Here is a 21349-nt window from a genome sequence, read left to right on the forward strand (position 1 = left end):
TTCTTACATGTTTGCAGATATTATGATTGAATCCTCCCATAAGCGCAAATTGTAGAAATTACGTTACATTCTGTGGTTTCATTATTTTACAAAACTGCAGTAATCGTGAAACGACGCTGGCTCCACCTGGTGGTAGATCAGATGCCGGAGGGAAACTAAAAATAATAGCAATAGAAAACTAATGAAAGATTTTTTAACGAAAACCACATTTTTTTAATTTAGGTTTAATTTTTATAGACTAGCGGACTAGCGACTTCATTGAGGTTGTACTTAATCACACTGTAAATTCTATTACCCTTGTAAGTACGTATCTCTTGCTAATTTCGGTAAAGTAGCCTCTCACATAAAAATCAGTCCAGCCGTTTCAGATATTAAACACCTACATGTAGTAAAACAACACATTCCCATGGAATCGCGATGTTTAACTTTTATTGCACTCTGGCATCCTCACAAACACAAAAATCGTATCACAGGATCATTGCGTTGTGACGTGAAAGGCAAACAAACAAACACACTTTCGCATTTTTTATATTAACTCAGAAATATCAGCAATTGATTTTGGGTTAAGCCTGCTGTTTTCTCTACATATTTTGACATCAACCTTAGTTAAATGAACACCAATGAAATATGATAAAATTTTAATACAAAATTCACAATAACAAATATCCTTACGCACTATATAACTTTCATATTGCATTTACTCTTGTCCTTTAACTTTAGATTTACGTATGTGGTGCACAATTCGTCTATGCCGACTCACACAACCAGCAGTACGGAACGTTTTGCCGCACTCCGGACAAGAAAATGGCCGCTCGTCCGTGTGCGACCGAGCGTGAACCCGCAAAATATCCGCCGAATTAAACCTCTTCCCGCACGTCTCACACTCGAATTTCCTTTCGTTCGCGTGATATTGAAAATGGCGTCGATACTGCGCCAAAATATGGAATGTCTTTCCGCACACTTCGCACGTTTTCTTCGGAGTCGGGTCGTGTACAGCTTTGTGTATGATGAGCCCGCTTTTGAACTTAAACTTCTTGTTACATATCTCGCAAGAGTATAGCTTTTCTGTTGCGTGCGAATCAAGATGGCTGACGAGATTGCGTGTGTTCTTGCCGCACACTTCACACACCTTCCAATAATCGTATTTTGGATACTTTTTCTTGATTTTCATTGGTTTTTCTTTCGCCGGGTTCAGTTTCTCTTGTGCGTTCTCGTTTTCTATTGGTACATCGAATTCCATATTGTTGTGAGTGTCGTCATAATCGTCATTATTATTTTCAATATTATTTTCTAGGGAAATTTCAATTTTAACAGTCTTTTCAACTTTTCCTCGCATTTGCTTATCTACGTCCTGACATTTCCGTCTAAAATTGTACGCTGTTTCCAATTCTTGCATACAGTGAAGGCATATACTATGTGGTAATGTATCGGTTTGATCCACCTATAAAAAATGTAACATGTTACACATAATACAACTTTATAAATAATAGTAGATGGTATTTAAAAAAATAACGTTCAAGGTCTATGAATAAATATTTCGCAAAACATTTTTTTTATCATCATTAATAGTTCAGGATACATCGCCCATTTTTGCAAGTGACTACTATCAAGCTAATTTTCCGTTTGTAGCTTTATTTTGATGAGACGCCCAATAATTTCGTGTACAAAAGTCTCGATTGTGGTAGCTAACAGAGATAACAAGGATAAATTTTTTTGATTTGATGGTTCTCAAATATTTATTACTAACTGAATGAATTTTTTTTTGTTCAATCTCAAGATAATTACCAAAATAATTCGAAAAAATATTTGTCCTACAAAATCTATGGTTGGTTCAAAGAGTCCCCCTTTCCAAAGTGTATCGATAACGAGGTCATCATAAATGATTACTAACAAGCTGATTTTTTTGTTTTCACTTAGTTAATGTTTATATAATTCAACAGACATATTGTCCTACAAATTGCGTAATAAATATTTGAGACCCATCAAATCAAAAAATTTTATCCTTGTTATCTCTGTTAGCTACCACAATCGAGAGTTTCGTACACGAAATTATTCGGTGTCTCATCAAAATAAAGCTACAAACGGAAAATCAGCTTGATAGTAGTCACTTGCAAAAATGGGCGATGTATTCTGAACTATAACTAAAGCAAAGTTACTCGTAGGACCAAAAATGCTTATGCTCGTATTATATGCATTGCTTTTATGACAAACTAGCGGTCCGCCCCGGCTTCGCCCGTGGTACATGTTTACGTTTTCTCTCCATAAGAACCATCCTCGTACTTCAAGGAATATTATAAAAAAAGAATTAACGAAATCGGTTAAGCCGTTCTCAAGTTAAGCGCTTACCAACACATTTTGGGATTCATTTTTATATGGTCCGGGAGCCAGAAGCAGATTTTATGACCAAGTTCCTCTCAAGCGGTAATTAGTAAAATGCATCAAAGTATAGTATTATGAAGCCTCGTGAACGTCAGCTGGAGCTCGGTTGGGGGGGTGAGCGGTTGTAGCCTCCCACGCACGTAAGAAAAAAAAGTATATTCATTCATTTCTTCTCAGCTAAAATTTTGTCAAATTGTAGCTAACCCAATATCTCAACGAAAAATAATAATCAGCTGGTTACAGCATGGTGTATTATACGTCAGCTGGTGTCTCGAATATAATGAGACATTAACAAAATCATCGAGATACGTGGAATTCCATCAACATAAGTCCCCGTAAAAGATAAGTAATAACTTTATTAATTATATATTATACTATTATTTTTTTAATAATTATAGTTAACTAATGTTTTTAGTGGGTTATTTCATATATTTTGTTACACTTTTAGGTAGTTATGTGAATTTGATGATATGATAGTTATTTCTAAATGCAGTTTATAATATTTGTAAAAACATGTTTACCGACGTGGCTGAATGTACGTAGTACCCCGATCATGCGCACAACTAACCACCTTATTACTGTCTATATTATGCTAGCGTGTGTTGCTTGAATTTTAAAAAATAACGATAATAATTAAAGATACGTCATTTCATCTCAGATGAAAATTTGTGAGCTGATTGTTAATATACTGATGCGATAATTAAAAAAAATCAGCTAGCAATAATTCGAGGAAAACCTAGTCAGTTGATGCATATAAATTGGCAATAGATGCTTCTGTCTAACTCCTATGTAATAACTTTCAAAGTATCAGCTGACGGTTTTTCCACCAAGATACAGCCAGCTGACCTATATATATATCCACAGTTACATATAAGCTATCATCAGGTAAATTTTTGTTTGAGAGGAAATCACGGAAAATAATTTTATTTTTTTCATGTTCGAGACACCAGCTGACGTATAATACACCATGTTGTAACCAGCTGATTATATTTTTTCGTTGAGATATTGGGTTAGCTACAATTTGACAAATTTTTAGCTGAGAGGAAATGAATGAATGTATTTTTTTTTCCTACGTGCGTGGGAGGCTACAACCGCTCACCCCCCCAACCGAGCGCCAGCTGACGTTCACGAGGCTTTATAATACTATACTCTGATGCGTCTGACGAATTATCTCTTGAGAGGAAATAATTAACCAAATTTGCACCTGGCTCCCTAACCATACTATAAGAAGGTATTTTGATACACTTTTTGACGTATTATTAAATTACTTTTCAAAAACAGGTTAAGCAGAAATCCAGATATTGTGAAACCGACCATCAGAACTTGAAAATTATAATTCCAATACAAAACTTTACCTCAATACCACCAATAAGCCGTAACTTCGAAGCCAAATCCACGCCATCTTCATCGCAATGTTCAAAAAGATCCACACAACCTTCCTCATTTGAACAGGAACGACACAAGTTTACATCTAAATATTCACATTTTGGTTTTATTAATTTTTTAACATCAATTAGTTTCATATCATCTTCATAATCATCATCTGCATAATCGAAATCATTTTCTTGTTTCTCTTTAATCTTTTCATGTGTTTGCATGTAGCTGGCCATAGCGTTGTAGTACGGCCAATGTTCGTTGAGTATGCCCTTGTTGAGGAATTTTTGTTTCCACTGCAATGTGTAAAATTAAATATTTTTATGAATATATTAATAATAATCAAAAAGTGTTGCATGCGATAGTTTGTGAGGATGTGTGTGTGTGTGTGTGTTTGTTACTCTTTCACGCAAATACTACTGAACCGATTACAATGAAATTTAGCACACATATAGAGGGTAACTTGGATTAACACATAGGATAGGTTTCATCCCGGAAATCCCACGGGAACGGGAACTATGCGGGTTTTTCTTTCAAAACGCGGGCGAAGCCGCGGGCGGAAAGCTAGTAATTTAATATTTAACAGAAACGCATAAACAAAAGCAGATAATTAATGCTTTTAGGATTTTGATTGAATAAACGTAATACCTAACTATACACATTACGTACAATGAAAACAAGTGAAAAACAAACGGCAGTTATCAAATATTTCAATGGAATTTCCCTTTTCTTTTAGAATTACCTTGAAAGATTTGAGTAAATGTGCCCAAATCTCCGGCAAGTCCAGCAAACTGTGGTCAAGTGGTAGACCCATACTTCGCAACGCCTTCTCAACTTCCCTGAAGATAAAAATATCAACAATTTAAAGTTCTTAAGTTTTTTTTTAAACAATTTCAGATATCGCCTGAAGGGAGTGCGAGCGAGATAGCAAGATATGTTTTAATGTGGGAGATAAAATATAAAAAAAAATGTGCGTGTACTAGTGTACACACGTAAGAAGTGAAACTTTTTTATGACCTTATTCTTCAAAAAATAATTTACTATATGCAAAATAAAAGAATACAAAATAAAAGATGCAACTTTACAGAAATACGTCGAATCACGCGTGGTAGGGATAAGAAAAAGATGGCGCGTAACGGAAAAATGTCACGCGTAACGAAAAAATGTTACACTAAATTTTTTTACAACCCCGATAAAGAAGTTTCACTTCAAAAAACTAAATAGGTTTTTCTAATATCACTTATGTATATGTTTTATTTATGTACCTACTTTCCTTTTTCACTTCTATTTCCAAAAGGAAATTTACCTAGTTTCATAAACCAAAAATATTTAAGAAACTTTCAACTGATTGAGTAGTGTTGTGAACAAAATACAGACTGAATTTTTTGCAGAATATATAATTATATATTTATAATGCATAATGCATAATAATTAAAAAAATAACCAAACAATTACCTCCATGGATGATTTTCGTTTTTTGAATCCACGGAAAATATATGATCCAAGTCTGATCTTATTTTTATCAAATTCAGAATCCATTCCTCCTGCCCTAGAAAAAACGTAAATTCATTCGTGTTTGTTACTGTTACACAAAAAATTGATTGAAATTTAGTACCTATATAAAAGGAACCTTATAGTCTATACTAGCTTACCGCCCGCGGCTTCGCCTGCTTTGTCTAAAACCTAATAAATTATATAGTAAAACCTTCCTCTTTATCTATTAAATTAAAAAAAAGATTTAAGTAGTAGTTTTATGCCCGGTTCCTATATTTGAAAAACGATCCGTTTTAGTTACGAATAGTAGAATAATTAACCAAGCGTAAGCGAAAATCGTTCCTATAAAAAACGTCTCGTCAAGCAACTTACCGACGGCTTCCTACTGACGGATGGGAGGGTTACTATTAACGAACGGTAAGCATATTGTATGGAGAAGACAGTTTATCGCGTTCCTATAAATATTTTTAATGTCATTATGCTGTCAAAGTTACTATTCGTATAGCATTTTGTTTACCCGTCGATTTCGGGCGGTTAAATTCTTACTATTTCATTGTTTCCGCTTCAATATCGAAATGTGGAGTTCAGATAGTGATAGAGAAGTGTTTAATATTATATCGAATTTCGGAAGAAGATAGTGGGCGTGAAAGAGTATATACATATTATAGAGGAGTGGATTTTTTTGCGACCCTGGATTCTCACGAATTTCAATTGAGATTTCGACTTGATAAAGAATCTGTTGAACAATTACTTCTTGAAATTTATCCAGACGTACGAATAAAAGGAGCCAGGTTAGTTTAATGGGGCATTAATATTAAAGCAAACACGTCTAACCTTATTACATAGGTACCTAATTTATGTTGTCATTTCAGGAATCATGGGGTATCTCCATAACATCAATTACTGTTGACGCTGAGGTTCTATGCTTTAGGCACAATATCAATATCAGTGGCAGACCTATTTCCCTTGGTCACGGCATCACGCGTGAACGGGTGGACCGATTTCGATAATTATTTTTTTATAATATTCCTTGAAGTACGAGGATGGTTATTATGGAAAGAAAACATAAACATGTACCAAGGGCGAAGCCGGGGCGGACCACTAGTATACATATATGTCTATGTTTGCAATGTAGAAATCAATTTTTTAAACATTGTATTGTAAATAATAAAAAATAAATAAAAGTACATAATAAAATGGAATAAAAGTTTTATTTCTTTATTACAGTTTAATTTTACATAGTAACATGTAACTACATAATATATGCCAAAGAACTGTCCTGTGATTCTTACGCGACAACAACCTCCATCGATTATCATCTTCTATATTATATTCCTTAACGCTGTAATAGGCTCTCTGAACTAAATACATTTTTTACATAAGATTTACATTTAGCACTAACAAATTCTTTTTCTATCGTGTGTCTAGATATATTGCTTAATAATATACAAAAATTAATTAGTTATTGTGTGTTCAGTATTTCAATTATTGTGTGTTCAGTATTTCAATTATTTCTTCATAATATTTGTCCATCATCCTTATTATGTTTGAATTTTTTGGCTGAAAATAAAAAGTTTTCCTGGTAGGTATTTGACCAATTTTTGCATTAAATGTGTTGGTCAACGAAGTCCAACATTCATCCTTTAATTTATTCGTAGAAGCATTAGTCTCCTTACTGGTTATAATAATTGAGCAATCTCGTCTTTACTCATAGCCTTCTTCGATTTCTGTAACAGAAATATATGTTTGACTTTAAAAGTGTCCGAAGCAAAAAGTAAGCGGCAGACGATTTTAAAGAAGAAATATAAAGGCGTACTTACCGGCGTAATATCCATTTTTAATAAATATATAAACAGTGGTCGTTGTATTGTTATTCTTTAATCCAATAATAATTACAATTAAAACTTGACAATGAATCATCAATCAACAATGAATGACAATAATTTGACAACTGACAAGCAATGCACGCGTGCGCGAGAAAAACGTTCCGTTTTTGCTTTCTGTGTAACGCATTAGGTTGTTTAGAAGGAAAATTATCACGCAGATGTCTACAAATATATAGTTCTTTAGTATTAGTTCTTTATTAATAAGAAACTTTATTCTTAAAGTTTATAATTCGGCTGTATATTTAACTTATTTTGTCCTGAATTTTGTGTTATTTTAATTTCAATTTGGCTTATAACGAAACGCACATCTGTGAGTGAAGAGGGCTCGGTATTTTTATGACCAACGGATGTCCGTCGATAGCACGTCAAGAAATAAAATTGTGGAACGGTAATAACGACTCGTAGTTAGTTCTAGAAAAACGGATAGTAGCTTTGATACTATGACGATCCGTTGAATATAGGAACCGGGCATTAAAGATTTAAGGAAACAAATGGACATAGGGACGGAGAAAGTGACTTTGTTTTATACTATGTAGTGATTCACACTGTTTTTCCGAATACCTGAAGCCGCGGACTCAAAACTAGTATTAAAAAAATTTTAATACATTCTATAGTATTTTATATGAAATCTATAAATATTTTCTCTTCCTAGTATTTACGGGTACAACTTGGGGTAGAGTGGCCATAGGCCCATAGAAAGGCCCGAACGGAAGTGATTGGAGGAGGCCTTTGCCAACTGGCAAACGGACACGCAAAAATGGATCAAACCTACCACAATATATACACTTCTTCAAAAGTCTGATCAAAGGCTAATAATAAAGTATTTACGGAATATAATAACTTACATCCAGTAAGTGGGTTCAGACTAAGACTTCCTTCTCCCAAATACAACTCAAATAGAGAATAATACAGCCACGTTTTATTATTTGTTGCCTTCGCCTTTTGATAATCCTATAAAAAAAAAGTCAATTAAATATCACATCAATTAAACATCACATCAGTCACAAAGATAATTGTGTTAATTAAAAAAAAAAATATTAAACAAAAACTAATACAGATTGAGAACCTCATCCTTTTTTTGAATTCAGTTGAAAATATGAAAGTTAAACTATGTAAGAAATTTTTTAAGTATATTTACTTAAAAAATTTATATAACGTTTATATAACGTTAAACTATGTAAGAAAAATGTCTCATTTATAAAGCTTTCAATAAATTAAAATTCCGTTAGAGCTAGCGCGCACGAGCAACTTTGTCTCCGCAACTATTTTGTCTCTCCCACCCATGGGCTAGTATGAAAGTGCGCGCACGTAGCGACGCAACTCCCCATACAATTGATGGGAGAGACAAAATAGTTGCGGAGACAAAGTTGCTCGTGCGCGCTAGCACTTAAGCTATGTACTTACTGCAAATGTACAAGCCCACTTCCTAGACAGATCTCTGCTGGTTATAACACTCGGAAATCCATTTTCTTCAACCAACAACGTCCGCATTTTACTGTCGAAATATTAAACGTTAAAATTTTTAACAGTATTAATTTATTTAATTTTAGTTTATATTTATATTAATATCTTTATTACTAAACTCGCTGTGCCCTGCGCTTTTACCCGCAGTGCTTCACTCCTGTTGGTCTTAGCCTGATGATAAATAGCCTTCCTCGATAAATGGGCTATCTAATACCTAAAGAATTTTTCAAATCGGACCAGTAGTTCCCGAGATTAGTGTGTTCAAACAAACTCTTCAGCTTTATAATATTAGTATAGATTTAAATACATACTTCCAAGCCCATTTTTGCTCTCGAAAAATCCAATCATTTTGCAGCCTTATTTGAATAAAAGATTCCGTTATATCCTTAGACCCTGCAAAAATTAAAGTTTTGACCAGAGGATGAACAAACATACATACATTTTCAAACTAAAATATATATATAAATAAATATATATAATACATACATTGAAAATCCGATTGCGTTGTTTTACCCATATTCCTTTTAAATTCTCCTCTACTGATGCCAGATCGGAATAATTCTTTAGGGGGCAATGTCTCCAGTCGCTCTACATAACTGGGATCTACTTTTTTATAATATTCTAACATTTGTTCATATAACGGCCATTCACGCGCACCTCCTTCACCTTTTTTGATTTTTAATCTGTGTTTTCTCTGCGAATAAAAAACATGTTACATAATTTGATGGTTTTCACTGTATATTCAATTTTGTACAATAAAACTTTTTCATTCTATGAAACTGAGTAGGTACTTAATAAGTTAAATAATTTGAATACATAAAAAAAAATGTGGTTAAAATTATTTTGGTATGTTTTGTTAATGTTTATACATCTAAAGTTATGCTAATAAACCTTTTTTTTACACACTGCTTATTTTTTTTATTTTTTTCTATTCTTGGATATTTGAAGGTAGTTTTAAATTGTTTTTTTGAAGTGTCAAAGCCAAAATCAATTAATATATATGAAATCTTACATTGAATGTAATCTTTAAGTGCTGCCAGAGCCCTTTCATATCATGTACACAGCAATCCAACGGCAAGTCTTGACATCTCATTGCATGTTCTACAGTCCTGTTTGAAATATATATAAAATAGTGTCATGTTACTTTATATTTTACAAACATAATTCACCATTTATTAAATGTATAGTAAGTTCCTCGGAAGCTTTCATAGAAAGTATACAGGGTGTCCCAAAAAGTATGGATATATTGAAGCTGGTAGGTAGAAGACCTAGAGGGCTCTGAATCACACCCATGTATGTCATGCGATTTTTCGTATTTTCAGAGCTATGACTTTTTTTACGAATTTTCACCTATCGCCGAGTACGATGAGATTTTTATTTGTAGTTACGTGAATTATACAATAACATAATTTATACAAAACAGGATTATTATAATATTATGTATCTATGAATTCTTAAAAATCCTAGCTTTGGTGGAACATTTTCAAATTACTATCGGAATTAGTGATAGTTTTAAAAAATAACTATTTGTAAATGCTTGGAATATGTAGGATGTCAATTTAGATAATCATAATTCTCACCTCCACATATTAAAATTGTCAAACTTCATCTGCCTTGCCTCAGTTATACAGATGATCAGCTTCAATCGCCATTCATCACTCCCTACAACATTAATATGAAATATACATAATTATATGTTGTAAATTTATAGTTAACGGAAATTTATCTAATCTGCATGATGAAATAATAAAATTAAAAGTTTAAATTGTCCTCAAAAAGCAAAGGAATTATTTTGATACAGTTTAATCACAATATACAGATACATACAGTAAGGAAACTTCATACAAAATGTTCGAAATGGCTCCCCCCCCCCCATCAAGCGTGTTTTCGAGGGTATTGAGGGGGATCGATAGTAGCGGGTGACACATCCACAGATTTTGAATATAGTATGGAAAAAAGTTTAAAGTGATGTCAATTCACATTAAATAAATATCGATTGTTTCAGTTTGTAGCCCTTTCAATAAATATATTTGTAAATACCGTATCTACTACAAGTTAAAAAGAGACTATTTTTTAATTTCTATAGATATGGCAGTATGAGTTTTAAATTATGTTGACATATTTTCTACCAAAATAGCTACAAATAGTACCTATTAGGAGTCCAGTCTGTTTAAAGATCGCATCTATTTTTTACGCAATCTAGAAGAGCACGAAAATATAAAAAAGGAAAAATCTTGTCCTTAAAAAATCTTGTTTAAAGGAGAATGCCCATGAAAGTATGGACCACAGTATAGTGTTGCATCAATGCCAGAGTGGTTTTGGAGGGTTCTTCGATATTCAAAAGATTTTTACCAATTTATTTTTTTGTGATAAAAACAGGGGTTTTCAAGATATTGAGAAAAATGTGAATTAACCTCAAAACTTAAATAAACCCGATTTAATTAGGTTTATGTGTGATTTAGGTAGTATTTTATCGTCTGAAGGTTATTTTTCGTTTAACATATTATTTTAATCTATACGTAGAGCTTATGCTTTCAGACAAAGTCTATCTGTTCATCGGCTGGTGTAGGTAGGCACCAGAAATCTTTCGGGACGGATTTCAAGAAAACCTAAATATATTATATTTAAAAAATGCCAATAGAGTTTTTATTCGGTTTACATATTATTGTTGTTGTTGTTTGATTCATTTTTTCACTTCATATTCGAAGAAAGAAACAAATAAGAAATAACTGGTTACCTACCAAGCTATGTCATAATAATATTTTTTTATATATATTTATATTATTTTACTTCACTATATATGTTAAAACAACCTACAGTGTATAAACAATACCTTACAGAGTGATTTTATGTTAATTGATTTTTTTGTAATTCAATGAAAACAATAATAGATAATAATACATTTAGCTATTTACCATAGTAAATGTCATAATAGTTACCGCTTGGTTACCGTGGTTACTAAATCTATGGTAACGGATGTAAACAATTACATGTCTTATTAGATTTTACAAAACATTCCCTGATCAAAATATATTTTCCGATAGTAAGAAGGCCTCTAAATTGCCGAGATTTTTTTTAATAGTATTTTTATCTTGATGCATGAGAAAAACCTGTAAGTACCAAAAATGTAAACGGTAATGGGCACTAAATCTATAATAACGGATCTAAACAATTACATGTCTTATTAGATTTTACAAAACATTCCCTGTTCAGAATATATTTTCCGATGGTCAGAAGGCCTCTAAATTGAAGAGATTTTTTTAATAGTATTGTTGTCTTGATGCATGAGAAAAACCAGTACCAAAAATGGGCATTCTCCTTTATGTGCATAATTACGTAAATATTAGGGAAGAAAAAGATAGATATTATAATAATTATTGTATTTTTATCGATACGTGGCGTCTCCACTTTGTCAAGCACTAAGGGCGTTTGTCCACTACAAGGAATTTTACGGTCCGGCATTCCGATTTTTTACGGTCCGGCATGGCACGCCATTAATCTAAATACTAGCTTGTGCACTATACGTAATATTACTGTCCGACATTTTACTTTTCCCTATTCCGGATGGTTTTTTGTGTCTACGAGCCGCTGTAGGTATAATTATTGTTTTCGAATGCCCACTTGCTTGGATTTTACTCTTTTTACTGCATATGCCAATTGAAAGCAAGCTCTTGTTTTACTTTCTTTTAGTTGGCAATGAGATTTGAGAAGTCGGTATTGTTATTTTATATACATTGACCTATAATAATTATTATCTAAGTAAGTGTTGCTAAGTTAAAGTTCAAGTGGGAATAGCTTTAGCTCCTCGTCACCGATTAAAATAAATTAGTGAAACACGCATTTTAAATCTCTTACGGAACTTTACTTTTTATTATAACGAAGTAATATAATATTTCACCTTCTATATATTCTTTACTTGCTTCTTGTAAAATGCAAAAACAATCATTTATGATAGCATTATACCGCCAAACTTCCTTGAACTGTACCGCACTGATCCGAGTAAAGACGGACAGGTGCACAAGCAATTCATCGGTTTTTTCATGCCACACCGGACCGTAAAAAATCGGAATGCCGGACGGTAAAATTCCTTGTAGTGCACAAGCGCCCTAAGCCTGTCAAACTATTTTCTTTTTCTTCCTAAAACAAAAAGGTAGAGGTTCTATGCTCGTATAATAATAATTTTAATTTATTTTTGCATATTTTGTGTTTTTTAATTTAATTTAATTTATCGTCACAGAATACATAATAGTAGCTAAACGCTACAGAACGGACACTCTCCGCCTCCCGCCAAAATTAAACACTTACCTCACCCCGCACGATCAGACATGTTATGGTACCCATTTCCCCGCAAGGACGATACCAACGACGTCTTAGACGAAACGCAACGAAGATTGACAACATTAATCAAATTGACTTAAAGTAATTTTATTATTTTGGATTTGTGATTATCGTTTTTCGTAGAAAATGGTTAAATATTGTGCTGTTTACGGATGTATTTCATCAGAAAAACGCGAATTTTTTTTTACGCTAGTCACAAATGTGCCAACCATAAAGCGTTAACACACACATTTGCAGTCTCTACAGTGTGACTGTCAAAACAATGATTTTGTATGGAGTGTCCGGGGTGTGTTATCGTTTTAAAAATAATTTAGTAGGTATACCTACATACAAGTATTGTAAATTCTGGTTTAAAATAATTATTGAATATATGTATAATACAAATATCAAGCATTATAAATAATTTAGGTAACATTCTAAGGTAACATTAAATAGCCTTCGGCGACCATAACAAAACTAGATTTCGAAATATAGCACTGATAAAAACGTATTTACTTTTACAAGCTGTATTAATTCGGATTGTTTTTTCTTGTAAATTCATATTTAGGCTACACCATTTTTGTATTTTAACGGGTTTTAATCTCCAAATTACCACAAAATCAACTGTGAAAAAAAGCAAACAGAAATATACAGGCCGAATTGATAACCTTCTCCTTTATTTTTCAAGTCGGTTAAATATCAAAAAGTAACAGCCCTATAGCTATACGTCATAATTTCAGTTAGTTTCCTAACTGTATGTATGTAGTATATATCTGTCAACTGTGGTTTAATAGTACATAATATAATAATATTCAATATTCTTCAATCTACACAAAGAATTGTATAAGTAGGTACCGCAGTGTAAAAAAAAACACTTTCATAAAAAAAAAGAAGAATTATGAGTAAAAAATATACTTACAAGATTCATACTTATCTAAGACTTTGGTCTTACCAAAGTGCTTATCGAATAACTTATAATACTTCCATTCCTTATTTTTAACTTTCTTTGCTATCTTATAAGCCTGAAAAAATAATTTTACATTTGTATGAATTTTTCAGAAATAAAAATATACTAACACAAATTGAACCTTATAAAGTTCCCTTAAGAAAATATTTGAGTCAATAAATCTAGTTTAGTGAGTTGTCAGAAAAAAATGATTCGATCAATACTTTTTTTAAAGTACCCACCAACATTGAAGTTAGATAAAAAAATAATCACAATCACAGAAAAAAATATATTTACTTGAGTTATGGACTGTAAGATATATTTAACAAATTACATTATTCCTTATTTGATTAAAATAATATCTAGATTATTTATTTATTATTGGAAAAACTAAAGAATGTAACGGTATACTTACATCATATGTATATCCCCACTTTTTTCTTACATGGCCTATGGTTATTTCTTCGGGAAATCCATTCTTGATTAATATATTACGAAATTGTCTGAAACAATATGCAATTCATCAAAAATGATAAATGTAAATTTAAAGTAGTGTCTAAGATAGGAATTTCACTTTAACTGATGTTATTGATACATATTGAATATGTATTTTTTAATTAATATTAAATCAGAAATCACTGTATCGAACGTTCATAAAAGTTATTCAGGAAAGTTCTTGCTTCCAATCAAATTAGCCCGAAATCATATTCAAAGTAAAATAACAACAGAACAACAGTCTTACAGCCAAGGTTGTTTTTTCTTCTTAAACAACCATTCATGTTCAAAACGTAGCTCAAAAAGTTTAAGAGTGAGCTCCGGAGTCCCTGAAACAATGAACAGATAGTTAGAATATCAATAAACTTTAATTTCAAGCTTAATAACATTATTTCATTTTACTTACACACAAACGTTTTTTCATCCATTTATCATATGTAGTGAATCAATAACACAAAAAGGTTTATAAATATAACAATTAAATCTACACAATCCTAATGTTCATTGCTCCATTTAGTAAAGAAAATAATTTAACGCATTAATTTATTTCTCCTTGTCCGACACCAAACATTATTTTGACAACTTTGATATTATTTTTTTTCTATAGAAACTGACAAGGAAAGATACTAAGAGCAATTAGGTTAATTGCTCTTAGGAAAGATAATATTGAAAAATAAAAAATTATTGAATACAGATAATCCTGTACTGCCCTATAAGCGAGAGGTTGTGGGCCTTTTGTGGGCAAACAGTATAGAAAAAAAAAATAGTAGTAAGTCGTGGGTTTGATTCCCACCCGGGGCAAATATGTGTGTGATGAACATAGATGTTTGCTCTGTGTCTGGGTGTTAATTATTTATGTACATATTTATTTCAAAATTATATAATTGTATGTTTATCAGCCATCTGGTTTCCATAACACAAGCCAAAGCTTATTATGGGATAAGCGGGGATAAGGGATCATCGTGCCGTGTGTATCTAGAATTTGCTTAATTGACCTAAGAGCGTTTTCACATTGTCCGGTCCGATATCGGATATCGGGCGCCGATAGCCGATATCCGATATCGGAGGCTTAAGCGTCTTATTCACGGTCCATCTTGACGTACGTCCCGCCAAGGTCATACACGATGCACGACGCATATTCACGGTCCATCCCCGCTGTACGTCAGCTCAAGGCTGCCAGTGTTGCCACCGAAGTATCAAGCTACCCACCAGAAGAGACCTCTGAAACCACCAGAAATCCACTGTGCTGGATGTATAAAGAGTAAATAAATATTTTTAAAAATGTGTTTTTTTGTACTTTTTGCAGTACCTAAGAATTTTTCATTATTTTTAAATGAATTATATGAATCCAAACATTCCAAATCTAAATTTATTTCAAGAGCTCATTTTTAATTAATTTTTAATGAAGCTCGGTTTCTCTCTTCCCGCCACTGCACATTCATGACCGAAAAGACTCTTTCAGTAAATGCTGAAGTGGCGGGAACAGAGAGTATAATATAGCTAATCATTTTTTTTAAACAAACAAATTCGTTAGGACATTTTTTTAAAATAAATTGCCATTTTTCTGCAGTGGACTTTTGCATAAAATCTTTGTTATTCAACAATTCGCCTTGGAGTTCTTTTAAAATAATAACTTCTGAATATAAACTGTCCATGTGTACTAGGTTGATCCAAAAGTAATGATAATTGGGTATTTCCTGTGTACATAAAAATATGAGTCGATACATATCAAACTCCGGTAAGTCCACTCCCCGCCAAAATTGAGATAACAATGGCGCCAATTTTGAATTGTAAAACTAAACCAGTCTGTACTTTTCAAAGTTAGGTAAGTCAATCGTATTTTTATTAAAATAAGGTTTAAAGTTAATATTTTTTTTCAAACTCCGGTATGTCCATCGACAGTGGTTTATCAAACTCAGGTAAGTCCATTTCGACCAATCACAGCGCAGTATGGCACTAAAATGGCTGCCATTTCTCTCAATTTTGTTGAAGCTAACACGTGTGACCAATGCTTAGAAATCGTTTTAATTGATAAATGATGGAAGAAAACAGTTTTACTATAGAGGTGGTGGTTCTAGACAAAGCAAGGAAAAAAACAATACCAAAAGCTAAAACAGACAAGGCTCAGAAAACAGCTAAAAGATAAATGAAACTGACGCACAGCACACGCACAGTAGTTATTTCCAGCCATGAAGCCCAGGGCCGTACTGAGATTTTTTCAACCGTTTTGATTTATTGACCCCTCTCTTTGCCCAGCAGTGGGATGATAAAGGTTAATAATAATAATAATTTGTATCTTTTATTTTACATATTTTATTTTAATGTCCTATACTTACAACGCGACAAACTATCTACCCATTTCCACCACCTCAGTACGTCCCAAAACTGAGTTCTATCAAATCCCTGTAAGTCCATTAGAGATTTTTCAAATTCCTGTAAGTCCAAGACGATGTTTTTCAAAACCCGGTAAGTTTTGCTGGTATTTATCAAACGCCTGTATGTCCAGATTTAAATCTAATTTTGTGGCATAATCATCAAGTAATACATTTCTTTTTCTTCGTAAAAATAATTCTAATGTATTATATTATATCCGTCATAAATTATAAAGCTCCAAACATATTGTTTTTTTAAGTTATTAAAAATACCTCGATTCCCACATTTCTGTTAGAATGGACTTACCGGAGTTTGATATGTATCGACTCATATAAAATAACTGTTTCTTGCTTGCTCATGTACTCACTACGTTATCACAAAACTAAACTAACTACTAAGTTATCACAAAAAAATCATATCAATAGGCCACGTTTCCAAGTATTTACATTAATTTCTGTTGGCAACACTGATCTGCTGTACAGCAAGCCTATTCACGATCAAGCATGCACGATGCACGATGCGCTTGCACGACGTTCGCGGTGGTGGGGATGCTCGCTGGACGAAAAATTCGTCGTGCACATCCAGCAACGTAATAATAATAATTATTGACGTACGTCAAGACTATTCACGGTCGTTTTGCGTCGTGCATCGTGTATGACCTTGGCGGGACGTACGTCAAGATGGACCGTGAATACGACGTTTTAGTAAAATGTATGATTTAGGTACCTGTCTTTCACATTGTCCGGTCCGATATCGGATATCGGAGCCAACACCGATATTCCCGTGAACTATCGGACGATAATGTTCAGTGTTACCAACTCAATTTTCGAAAAGGTAGTATACCAGCAGCAAAAAAAGCACTAGTTTGTGTATTTTCAGTCATTTCTAGGCGCTAAATGTAAGAAAAAATCCTTTCACTTACTTTAAACCTTTTTATTAAGAAAACATTCATTTAAGTATTTAAAGGCATTAAAAATACTATTTTTACGGGAGCTATTTTAATACCGTCCTATAATATACGGCAATTGGCTGAACTGAAGTAAACAAAAATATATTGCGTTCTTAAATTCAACCGTATCTTCGAAATATTAGTGTCTTTTATCTTTATTTACTCATTCTGCCTCGCTCCTCCTCCTACTTGGACTACTGTTGTGCTATAAGCTGTTTATTGTATTGTTGTCATTGAGTCATAGATTTAGTGCTTTGTTTAGCGCCGATATCAAACCTGTATAATAAATAGCACATCTAAATAATATTAAGTAATTAATTATATCAAATCTTTTTTATATTTTACTTTTCCAGCTGTTTTTGAAGTCGGTTTCTTTTTTGTAGTTATTTTTACTGTATGTACAACTACGAAGAACTACGATCTATCAGTTGAATTTTTTTAAATCAAACTCTTTTTATTGAAAAGAAAATTTACAATACGGCAATTTTGTTTAGTTTTCTCTAAAATTTCAGAATTAGAATGCGGCGACCTTACATTTTGTCAAGAACGCGCGGCGACTTTTGAGCTTGTTTGGCTTGTTTACTATTTTGGTTGTCATGGCTCGTATGCTTAGATTCACAGAACAGTAAGAACATAATAGAAGTGCGATGTGGGCGTGGCCCACGTGTCACTAGTAAGGTAAGATCACCTAACTCGCTCTCAGTTGTGCGCAGAAAAATATTCGAGTCGGTTGTCAACTGTCAAACCTTATTTCCATATTTATTCATTATTTAGAGCGTGTTGTTCGGTATTAGAGTGGAAAAATGATAGCAGACGAAATAATATCCGCAATCGAGGCATTTCATACCATCGGTAAGTCTTATTTTAATTTATTTTAAATATATTTTATGTTACAACTTCGCTTGTCGTAATTTGTCAAAAATTTATAAAAATATTAAGTCAAAATGAACCTTAATCCATAAGAAATAAGTACTAATATAGATTGAACAGCAAACAAGACTTTCTGGAATATTATTGCAATAAACAAACGCATGTCGGTTTAATGATGGTTGTAGCGCATATCGACAGTATCGATACTTTAGAAAAGACAAACATTATAAATATTAAATTTTATTCTATTTTTCCTTAGCTTTCATTTGTCCTATTTATTTATAGATTTTCGAAAGAGCCTAATTTAAAAGAGAAATGGATAATAAATGCAACGTGACGAGTTAACTGGATGCCGAACAGCAATAAGCAGTCTAACAAGGGCAGTGACGGATTAACCCTTAATCAAATTAAGCAATTGCTTAGGGCATCACGTCTGAGGGGGCACCAGAAGAAGCACAAAAAAAATCCGTCCTTAGGGCATCACGTCTCACTCTCACGTCACCAAAAACCACACCAAAAAAAAGTTTCTAGGACTAATTTGAAAATTCGCGCGTTTTAAGTTGACATAGAGTCCGACCTAGAGTCATAACCCCACTCCCGTTTGCCCACTCGCTGCCCGCTAGTGCATTCGACAATATTCGAATGCCCCGGAATTGCGATCAGCCAATCACAAACCACTCCCTCCCCGCGGGCCCCAAGCCTGGCGCCTCCGCAAATCTGTTTCAATCAAATGTTTTGTTTTTTGAGTAATTGTGTTTTTTGAGTAAAAATATACAAAGAAACAGCAGACAACTTCTCATTCTTGAATAAAATACCCGATGCCGATAAAATTATGTGTCCCAATCAAACTGCAGAATACAGTCAGCACAGTACAAATCTAGTAAACACATATCCAGAAGACCTTAACACCGAATTAATAACAGAAATTCAACAGTTTCATTCATATGTCATAAGTAATATGTCTTTCGGTAGCAAGGCGTTTATATTCATGGGACCTCACTTATACTCCATAATTAACAAAAAACTAAATATCTTTCCTATGACCAAGTTCCGCTGTAAAAAATATGTTACAAATTGGCTATTAAATCTAGACTACTTAGAAACTGAAAATCTCGTTACAATAATATCTTGATTAAAATATAAATTCAAACATTTACCGACTATTAAAATAATCACTCATACAACATCTACACATACACATACACACACACTCATATACACGCACGCATACACACACGCACATATGCACACTTAATATTTAAATGGCAATTAAACTTTGAAATACTTATTTTTATGTACCTAATACGGCGAAAGAGATTGAACCCCACAACACAGGGGATCCTAGTGTGGGGTTCAATGCAGAACATGTAAAGTATATTATGTAACATTTCTTGTAATTAATAAAGAAATTTTTCATTTTCATTTTCAAAAGTAAAATAAGTTTCAGACCCAGTGATTCGGCTCGCACAAGTTTACATCAAACTCACGCACATTTTATATAAAATAATACATGATGATAAGATTGAATCAGCTTTCCCTAATGTGGAAACAGCCCTGCGTAGTCCGGGCAATTTAAACATTCGAAGTTATATTATGTATAATGTCCCAACAGGCTGAATTTCTGTGAAGTTGTTGAAAACATAATTATAAACAATGTCTAAAAGTTCCCCATCATTCCCCTGTAAGGAAAAAAAATTATTCAAGGTCAAAGGTAAAAAAAATGAGTTTTTCGCGATTTTCAGCAAAACGGTAAGTTTTATCAGAAAAGTACCTCAGACAAAAATTATAGATCATAAAATTATCTATAAAAAATGTATTAATACTTTTTTTCTTACGAGCCACCGTTTCTGAGATATTTAACGATTCAAAAAGTTATAAAAGTTGTTAAAAAAACATCGTTAAAAAAACGCGTTAAGTACACTACCTCATAGGTGGCGTGGAAACGTGCATATTATGACGATAATAACTACCTATTACCGGTACTGTTCACAACATTACCGTTTTGCTGAAAATCGCGAAAAACTCATTTTTATGACCTTTAACCTTGAATAATTTTTTTTTCCTTAATGATGGGGAACTTTTAGACATTGTTTATAATTATGTTTTGAACAACTTCACAGAAATTCAGCTTGTTGGGACGTTATGTAACTTCACCCTCATTTTTTGGTTTAAATTGACCGGGCTATGCGTATATTTTTATCGCTTAAGATTACAAATAGCTCAGCGGAACGTTCTTTTTCAAAATTAAAAATATTAAAAAATGAAAAAGGACAAAGATGATAAAAGAAAGGCTCGATAATTTATCGATATTGTACATAGAGTCCGATATGTTAAAAACGTTAGACGTTAATACTATCTTGCGTGAATTCAATGCTCGGAAAAGCCGCAAGGCGCATTTCAATAAATAAATAAATTATGCTTTGGTTTTTATTATTGTCGCACCTACTCCACTTCTAAAGTACGTTACATCTCATCATCTTATTTTACAAAAAACCTTAAAACTAATGTTTTTAGGCGGTAAAGGTTTAAAGACCGATTCTAGTTGACATACGGATGGGGGGCCCACAGGCATGGATTGCTTAGGGCATCTAGTAGTCTTAATCCGTCACTGAACAAGGGCCACCGATACATCAAACCTACGGCAGTTCCAAGATTTAAAATAATGCATATTTTCTGTTTGTTTTGTAAATATAGATTTATACTATTCTATTCCGTTTTTTATTTAAATATAATAATATGAAAAGACGTACTTAGTAGTAATAAACATACTCCAAAATGTGACACCTATACTCCTGTACTCAT

At 32.9% G+C, this 21349-nt stretch overlaps 1 protein-coding gene across 1 annotated transcript; it reads right to left on the minus strand.

Annotated features, from left to right (window-relative positions):
• Window positions 1-621: 621 nt before the first annotated feature.
• LOC123697998 lies at window positions 622-14925 on the minus strand. The gene is made up of 14 exons (XM_045644593.1): window positions 14762-14925; window positions 14603-14684; window positions 14276-14363; window positions 13834-13936; window positions 10178-10259; window positions 9610-9706; window positions 9084-9291; window positions 8909-8990; window positions 8538-8628; window positions 7979-8084; window positions 5209-5302; window positions 4496-4592; window positions 3735-4049; window positions 622-1441 (listed from the first exon to the last, which is right to left on the minus strand). Exons 1-14 carry the CDS (start codon window positions 14781-14783, stop codon window positions 698-700), a joined length of 2211 nt encoding a protein of 736 aa, XP_045500549.1. The 5' UTR covers window positions 14784-14925; the 3' UTR covers window positions 622-697.
• Between the last annotated feature and the right edge of the window lie 6424 nt (window positions 14926-21349).

This window comes from Colias croceus, chromosome 15 (assembly GCF_905220415.1).
Source record: "Colias croceus chromosome 15, ilColCroc2.1".
NCBI lineage: Eukaryota > Metazoa > Arthropoda > Insecta > Lepidoptera > Pieridae > Colias > Colias croceus.